Below are 9,136 nucleotides of genomic sequence, written 5' to 3'. Positions count from 1 at the left end.
ACACCATGCATTTATTTGCCTGTGAGTGCTATGATATTGTCAGTGTGGCCATAGACTGGGAACAGTAAGAAGTCTCCTCATGTGATTATTCTCTGTGCTTACAACTTGATTACAGAGATAGACTCTATCCAGTGCCTGCTTGAGGAGCTACAGCTCTGTTCCTGGACAGAGGGCTGCACACAGACAATATTGAGGCTATAGGAGGAATAGCAACCTTATTCTCCTTTCACAGGAATACTCACTTGCCATATCCACAGTAGAGCACACCTCACGCACATCAGACAGGCAAATGTGTGTGTCAGGAGCCATGTCTGAGTCAGAGAATCCAGCATTGTGAGAAACAGACCGATTCTAAAGCACTGGTGTGTTCATCTGTCTCCCTTCTTCATTCTCAGGCAGCTGCTCCATCCGGAACACAGAGGCATGTGAAGAACTAAATATTAAACATGGAATAATTGAACACCATGTTTTTATGGTGAGTCTTGAATGATTATGTGAGTGAGAAGTCAGAAAACCCAGAGAGGCTGTCTTTTCAAAGAGGGGGAACCAAAATATCCACATCTGACTAGGACAGAGCCTGGCTGCCATGGGGTTAGGTTGACATAGAGAGGGTTATGAAAAGTAGCCAGTGCTCAGTGCAAGAGCTGCAGAACACACACCAGGATAGTGAATCTAATCTGCCCATATGGGACAGTCATGGTAGACAATGCACATGGAAGGCCTTACAAAATCATGGTTCCAACCCAGTGCAATTCTGCTCCAGTTTACTTCCAGACAAACAGTGGATAAAGGGTGCCAAGACATGCTGGTTCACAGAGGTCAAGGGCCCTCTCTACCTTATTCTCTCCATATTATATGATTGGGATCATTGGTGTAGTTACATTTTGGGCTGTGAAATCTTAGCCAACAAGCCCAGAACAATTTTGGAAAAATTAATGCATCTCATTCAGGTCTCTCCACCTAGGAGAGAATGGGTACTTTTGGAGGTTGGAGGAAAGCCATAATGTTGACTCCGAGTGTCTGAAATGGAGAAATTAATAGGAAGGGTTCACTCTCAGTTCTTTGGAAACCAAAATATATTTCATTTGCACAGGAGCCCTTCCTGCTGTTTATGAAAACCCATGAATAAGTAGCAGCAGAGGAAATACAGGTTTTCAGTCAAGGACATTTGCTGTATTGCCAACATCCCTAGTTCACTTGTGAGAATGAGGCTACCTTGTGTAACAGAGGACCATCTGTTACCTGGTAAATTCCTTCTTGCAGTCAGTGATGATGTCCTTGTCCTGGGTGATCTCTTGAACCTCGGGGAAATGTTCTTTATGTTGTTTCATTTTCACCTTCAGCTCTACAACCTCTTTCATTGTCCCTTGAATCTGGCCTCCAGAGTTGCCCTGAGTCTTCCTGTGGCCTTCAGTATCCTGGGTGTTGTCTGTGAAAGACAATATCTGGGTATTTGCATCAGGAGTTCAAGGCCAGCAGAAAGATGAATGCAGGCACATTTGTCCTGACAGGAAACTCTGGCAAAGGAAAGGAATGTTATGCCTTGGTAGACAAAAGCTAGCATGGGCAGGCTGGACCCCCAAATCTGGAGAATGGTGCATTTGTGTGTTTTCAATACCCTGCATCTCACTGATTTCAAGAGCCCTGGCCTACTCTTACAGAGGCCACTCTGGGTCTCATGCTCACCAAGATTCCCATGCTCACCAAACATTCGTTCAATCATCCCATCTTGAGGTCTGCCAAAGTTCAACCAAGCTTATCCTTGGTGCTTCATGAAGCACAAGATTTTGGGTCATTTTTATGAAGACAGGGATAGGAAGAGCCAGGTCGTCTCACCAGAGCAAGTCCCGGCCCAGGCAAGACAGTGGTTTTCATGTTTTCACTCTTGGATGATTGCTTATGAGGACTAGTCAGCTGGGAGGAGGGGGAATGGAACTCAGAGTGAAGGAACTATGGTAATAAGAACCCCAAATAGGTCCAAATGATGACCTGAGCACAAACGTGAGTGAATCCCTGAGAACGTAGTGTACAACTTGAGTTACATGTCCTGAGGCATCACCATGACTGTTTGCACATATGGGTTCCTACCCAAACCCTGATAGGTAAAACAGAGGAGAAATGTAGACATGACCATTATACTGGTGAGTGCTTTCTCACATTGTCTCTCTGTCTCTGTCTCTGTTTCAAGCAAGTTCCCTAGAGCAAAAGTAAAAAGCCACAGATCCTCAAAGAATATTCTTTGTGTGTAAACATTAGCAAGATCTTGGAAGGTAAGAGCAAATTGAACAATAGAAGTTGTGTCAGATACTGTCTATGTGATAAGGCATGGCAGAGATGGTGAGGATACCCCTGGTTTGTTCACACTGCATTGATTCTAACACTGTACATTGGCCAGTAAGTGCCTGGTCGCAGGCAGTGTGGCCAGACGCTAGAAACAGTGTGAAGTCACCTCACATGACTATCTGTGCTTACAACTCGTAGAGTTGGACTCCAACTGAGGTGGCTATACAGGGCCTATGTGGGTAGAGATAGCTCTCTTCCCAGACAGAAGGCTGCACACAAACAATATAGAGGCTCCCTGCCAGAGCAGTGGGAGCTTTATTCTTATGAGAATACTCACTTGTCACTTCCACAGTAGAGTTTGCCTGACTCACAGCAGAGCGGCAAACTTGTGTGTCAAGAGACAGGTCAGCACCAGAAAATTCAGCATCATAAGAAATGGTCAAATTCCCTTCATCAGTGGTGTTCATTGTGAAGGGACTCCCTTCCTCCTTTTCAGGTGGCGGCTCAGTTCTGAACATATTAGCATGAGAACCAGATTTTAAACATGGAAGAATAGGAGGTGACACTTTTGTGGTGATTCCTAATTGGAATCAGAGAAGGCAGAAGAGTTGGCTTTTCAAGGGACAACCAGACCATTCACAAGTGACTAGGAGAGAGGGTAGAGTGGGTAGCTGCAATGGGGATTTGTTGGGGGAAGAGAGAGGGGCATGGAAATCAGCAAGTGCTCCCGGCCATTGGACCTGCACATGAGGAAGCAGAATCCAATTCTCCTGTATGGAACAGTCACAAAAGAAAACCCACACAGAAGCCATTAGAAAGCAATAGGTCCAAACCCAGTGCAATTCTGTTCAACTTTATAGGGACCCAGTGGGTTAAGGCTGCTGAGGCATTGCTACCTCACAGAGATCATGTGCCCGTTCTACTTTATTCTCTCCATTTTGTGATTCAAAAGGGATTGTCAGGGTAGTAACATTTTTAGACATGCAATCTCTGTCAACAAGCCCAGAACAATTTGGCAAAAATAATGCTTTTCATTCTGGTTTGTGTAATCAGGGAACTGGTGGCATTGCAGGATGGAGGAAATCCATGAGATTTACTCTGCATATCTGAATTTGAGAAATTAATAGAATGCTTTCACTCTCTCCCCTCTGGACTGAAATAGCCATATCCACAGAATCCCTTCCTTCTGCTCATGGACATCCATGAATGAGGAACAGCAGGCTAAATACAGGTTCCCAAGCCAGGGCATTGGCTGTCTTGCTAAGATCCCTTGTTCTCATGTGATGCCATCTTGTGTAACAGAGGACCCTCTTTTACCTGGTAAGCTCCTTCTTGCAGCCTATGGTCATGTCCTTGAGCTGAGTGATCTTATTTTGAATCTCTGGGAAATTTTCTCGAAGCTGCTTCAGTTTCACCTTCAACTCTTCGATCTCTTTCATTGGCCCTTGAAGTTCAATTTCAGAGCTGACCTCAATCTTGCCAGGGCCTTCAATGGAATGGGTATTATCTGTGGAGGACAACATCAGGGGATTAGTACTAGTGGTTTAAGCCCAGCACGAAGAAGAGTGCAGGCACATTTGCCCTGACAGACACAACTGAGACAAAGGAAGGTCCCGAGTGGGTGGATAAAAGCAAGTGCTGGCATGTTGTACTCTATACTCTGGGGAACGATTCATCTCTGTGTTTACAGTGCCCCTCATCTCACTAATTTCAAATTGTCTAGCATGCTCTTAGACAGACTTCTCAGGGCTTTATGCTCACCAGGTTCAACATGCTCTCCCACTATTTGCTCAACCATCCCATCTCACTTTCCATCATAGGTCAACCCATCATGTCCTTGCTGCTTCATGGAACACAAGATTCTTGGTCATTGATGAAGACAGCATAGAAAGGGTCATTTTCTCAGAAAAAGTCCCAGCACTGTCAAGGACAATGGCTTTTATGTTCTAATTGTCAGATGACTGGGTATGAAGACAAGTCAGCTGGGAACAGAAGGTCTGAGCTCCCAGCAGAGGAACAATGGTAATGACACCTTCTAAAACAGGTCCATGTCATGGTCTGTTTGTAAAGGGAGATGGATCCCTAAGGACTGAGTTTGTAGTCTTCAACATCATCCCAGGTGCCTGTGTGTGCATGCCCAAAAGGCCAGGTAGGTGACATTGAAGGGAAGGGTTGGATGAGGAAAGAGCAGTTCAAGGGATATAAATAACTTGGGAATATAATTCCTTTCTATTTGGCAGTCAAAACCCACATCCTGTGTTGTCTGACTCTGAATTATGGGCCACATTACCAAGCTTTGCAGTGCTTTAGGTAAAACATCTTGCTGTGACTTGAAGTAGTTTCCTGTACACTTAGGAACTCTCCTAGCACTGAAAGTATATAGGTCTCCTCTTCCTGAACAGGCCAGTGGACTTCTAGACTGACCGTGGGAGTGCAAGGCCTGTACCAAAACAATGATGTGGATTTCACTGGGGACATTGGTCACCTCCACTTACTCCTATTCGAACAGAGCCATCTGACTCATATCACAGTACCTCAAAATCTACCTGGACCTTCTGCCTGTCCTTCATCTTCTAAGATTCAGGGAGAGATGGGGGGGTTCAGGATTATGGATGTTCTGCCATGCCAAGCAACATCCTCGACTTAATCACAGAGTGTCAATTGACTCTTTTTGTCTCATGGGAAAAAGAGCCAGTATTGCAGAAACCAAGACTTCTCTTTGACCAAGGTAGTCCCTCTTCATGTTGTCACTTGAATGTACAAATGTTTCCATGTTAGTAAATTTATCTTTACACTCCTTTAAAATAGGCACTGTGAAATATTACCCTGTTTTTCACAGTGTAACCTAAACAGTGCCTTTCCTATGGGGTCTCCACAGAAGCTTGAATTGGATAGAAGTTTGTTAGGCCAACACATCGAAACCAACAGTGATGATGCATCCTAATAAAAATGGTTTATTCTGGGGGCTAGCAGGAGGAACGGTGGCTAACGTATTGGATTCTTGCTATCAACCACAATTGAGGTCCTACACCAGGCAGCTTGAAAATCACACTAGGCACATATGCAGGCATCTGCTAAATTCTTAGAGAAAAGTGGAGGACAAGGGATTGTGGTGTGGTCATCCCCTTTGGACAATGATTTCTCACTTTCCCTCTCTCTCTTTCTCTGGTGAGTACATGCTATCTATGGGGGGAATAAATTAACAACAAAACAAACAAAAAAAGATTTGGTATATTGCATAAAACAACAGGCAACTCTGTGCCAGCATCAGGAATCAACAACTGGGATATCAGCTACAACTCACTAGATCACAAAGGTTTCCCCATCCTCATCAAATTGGGGGTAAAATTCCCACTTCCTCTGTTGTAGGAAGATGGCAGAAGTGAAAATTATCTTGATGAGTGAAAGAGAAGAATCATGTCTGAAGTTTATCAGAGAAAGGAAACACAATCGTTCATCTTACTGGTGATGGTAAGCCTAGAGAACTTACTGGATTTCTGTAGCTGGTTGTCCAGGGAGTAGACAGTAGCCTCCAATGTAGAGAGTTTCTCTTTTAGAACTCGATACTGATGTTCACTCACCACTGGTTGTGAGTGCAATTGCTGATGGACCTCTAAGATGTTCATTTGTTCCCTGGGATCAGACGAAGGGTTGAGGGATCCTGCCATGCTGATAATTGAGACAGAAGGGACACAGCCAGAGACTGTAGAAAAGAAACCCAAACATATGAAGAGTTAACAAAAGGAAAATGAAATAGGCTTCATCAAGTTTGATGGATGGCAATAACTGTCAACCTTAACTTACAGTTGTGAATAAGTTGAGCAATACTCCACAGGGTTTGAAAGCAGTTTACCAAAAACAGAAGGTTTAAGAGCCAGAGCTCAGAGCTGAGGCTCTCCTCTTGCTCAGTCTCCAACAGAAGTGAGGGAGGTAGGTGTCAGGGTGCCAGGTAATAACCTGCAGTTGCCATAACAGATTTACAATGTGGATGATGTCATGGAATGCTAGGACCCCCTGCCTTCTGATCACCTAGTCCATGCAGATCACAGGCCAGTTGATCTCTCCTCAAGGTCACCACTGTGAGGAGCCCAACCTCAGAAGCTTCTAGCCATAATTCTCATGTGGTTTTCCCCTCGTGCTCATCCTGTAGGCCTATGTCTTTCCCGAACCATCTCCATCTGTTTTTCCTGCCTTATTCTTGTGTGTGTATAAAATAACCAAGGCAAAAATAATTTCTCAAGTTTTCTTTTCATGGTTATCAAGAAGTCATTCCAAAATGTCTTGAACTTTCAACAGGGCTTACTCCTTTCCCTTTGGTTAAAACAGTACCTTTCCAATGGAGGAAGGTATCATAGTTATGAAGGTCCCCTCTATGTCTTATCCTACTTTAAGTTCAGTTTTAAAGTATGGGAAAAGGCAGTATGTAATACAAAATGAAATAACAGTGATTGTTGAAAAATGCTTCTGTCCTAATGTCATAATATTCTTCTCACTGCCTTCCATTCTTAAGTTGTCTTAAGTTGACCTTTTTTTTCTTTTTTCTTTTTTTTTTCTTGCTGTGCAGATGTTGACATTTGATTCATCTAAACTATGTTGGATAACACTACCTCTCCTTAGGTCCTCTTCTACATTGGGTTACTTTCATTTGTGTGTGTATGTGTGTCACAAAACACTGTATTTTGAACCATAGTTGAAAATGTGGGAGTCCAGCGACATAGCCATTATCCCCTCTGTTGGCCCAGTGATGCTATTTTTTTACAATTCAATTCAGGTCACTCAGATATCAAACAGTTCAAGAATCAGAAACAACTTCTTTGTGGAATGTTGCTTCCTATTGAGTTGATTTTATATCAATGAACAGAGGCTGAATTCCTGGAACAGAATATGATATGTCAAGGTCATAAATGTGGGGTGACAGTGAAGCACTGTGTGTGTGAATAGAGGTCAGTGACACAGAAGCTAAGACTGAGACAAAAGAGACAGGCAACTAGGAAATAGAGATCCCTCTGTTGACTTTCTCACTTTCTTGGCATTCAGATGTAACTAAGTTCTGTCAGCCTGTGATTTCAGAGATTCCCCTGTGACTCAGTGTCTTCTGTTCTGCTCCTGAAGTCTCCCACATTCAGGGTACAGCTAGAAAGAAGCTGTGCCATCAAACATGCATATCATGGTGAAGCAAGGAAGGATCAGATCAACATGTGTTAAAAGCTGACCTCTGTCCCCCATGTGCTCATCACCACTTTACAAATGCACTGTATTATCACATAGGTTTTGAGATGTATCTGTGGCTCTAACATGATCCTGCATCACAAGTAGAAAGTCACTGTTGCAAGATCAGCAGGTGGTGTGGTGGCTATGGGACCGGACTTACACATGTCTACTGTGGTTCAAATCCTGGACCTGGCAGCTGGAGACTCATGCTGGGCAAGTATGCATGTGTGCCTGGAGTGATAACATAATATGGGAGGAGAGGAAATTGTGGCATGGCATCCTCCAATATAGGCGATATCTGACTTTCAGTCTGACTGTCTCTGTCTCTCCAGTTAGTGTATGTGCCCTAAAAATTAAAAAAAAAAAGTCACTGGTGCCTCCAGCCAATACGAGATGAATGTCTGTACAATTATTTCAGGTGATAATCTCAATACTTCCCATCATTTGGGTCCATGCTTTTGTTGCATGTGTTTTTCTAAGATGCAGTGATAATCGGAGTCAGTTCACTTGTAGCTCAGAAAGCCTGAAGACATTGTCATCATCAGGGGGCCTTTGCTATAAGCTCTGCTGTGCCTCTTCCTAGGTCACCTAACAGGAGATCCGTTCTCTTCTCTGGGTGTTTGGTCATAGCCATTCTCCCAGCTTCAGTGCATCAAGGGTCTCACATTTCTGAGATTGATGGTAATATGTCTTTATTAGGTACATAGAGCTGTCATTTTGGTCACATGGGGGATGTATCTTCATGTGTTACTAGGCTCTCTAGGTGCAGTAAATGGTCTGTCATTATCTGAAAATTATCTCTCCTCCCCCATGCACTATATTTCCTATAGCCCTATGCATCAGGGAGATCTGATCCTTTCAAACACTCCTTGCCCGAGCTCCCATTATGCAGGCTTTTCTAGTCCATCGCAGAGCTGCTGCTTTTATTTTTTCACTGTCTAAGTGAAACCCAGGGGAGGGACATAAGGCAAGAATTTCTGATACTCAGCTATGACATTTGGTGATCAGCGCACTCTGTTGGGGAAATTCTCCACATGCCTTTTTTTTTTTTTTGAGTCATCAGGAGATACAATCAGTGACCAGTGCTATCCAGTCTCCTGCTTCCTCTTCAAGAAGCTGAGCCTCTAGGTGTCTGCCATTGATGCTGTCACTGAAATATGATCTTGGCTCAATCTGTGTTGAAGATATGTAAGCTCTTTTTTTTTCACTTTTTAAAAATTTTTTATTTAAATTCAATCATATTATTTAGCTTACAAAGTGAACATTTCAGTGTGTGTGTGAACATTTATCCCCAGTCCAGTTGATCAGAGTATGTTCCATCAATAACACCTCACCTCCCCATCCCATCAATGCTCTCTCTCCATATCCCTCTCTTTTCAGTAGCCTTCATTAACATTTCTCTGCTCCCAGTATGTAAGTGGCACACTGCTTTACCCCAGGGGCACAGTAAATGTCTTCATTGAGCTCAACTAATATAAAAACCAAGTTTGCTTGAGACGTACAGATGGTATATTTTACACAGTATAAGAGGGAAACAGAAAAGCAAAATGGGATTATAAGTAATCCTATTCTGGACTATGAAAGCTCTTGCGTTCATCAAGTATGCAAATATTAAAAGGTTAAGATTTTAGCCCCATATCCG

General features: G+C 43.3%; 1 protein-coding gene across 1 annotated transcript; it reads right to left on the bottom strand.

Annotated features, from left to right (window-relative positions):
- Window positions 1-1,380: 1,380 nt before the first annotated feature.
- LOC102485923 (putative neuroblastoma breakpoint family member 5) lies at window positions 1,381-5,951 on the bottom strand. Its single transcript, XM_006155340.1, has 3 exons — window positions 5,774-5,951; window positions 3,601-3,790; window positions 1,381-1,429 (listed from the first exon to the last, which is right to left on the bottom strand). Exons 1-3 carry the CDS (start codon window positions 5,949-5,951, stop codon window positions 1,411-1,413), a joined length of 387 nt encoding a protein of 128 aa, XP_006155402.1. The 3' UTR covers window positions 1,381-1,410.
- Between the last annotated feature and the right edge of the window lie 3,185 nt (window positions 5,952-9,136).

Source organism: Tupaia chinensis, unplaced genomic scaffold (genome assembly GCF_000334495.1).
Source record: "Tupaia chinensis unplaced genomic scaffold, TupChi_1.0 Scaffold000449_1, whole genome shotgun sequence".
NCBI classification, from domain to species: domain Eukaryota; kingdom Metazoa; phylum Chordata; class Mammalia; order Scandentia; family Tupaiidae; genus Tupaia; species Tupaia belangeri.
Note: the sequence above shows the minus strand (reverse complement) of the source record. Positions and strands in the feature narration are given on the sequence as shown.

What these genes read in the sequence shown, in the direction of transcription:
- LOC102485923 (XM_006155340.1), bottom strand. Translation starts at nt 5,951, where the DNA reads ATGGCAGGATCCCTCAACCCTTCGTCTGATCCCAGGGAACAAATGAAC. An exon ending in CAACCAGCTACAGAAATCCA is followed by an intron (nt 3,791 to 5,773) that starts GTAAGTTCTCTA and finishes TGTCCTCCACAG; the next exon opens with ATAATACCCATTCCATTGAA.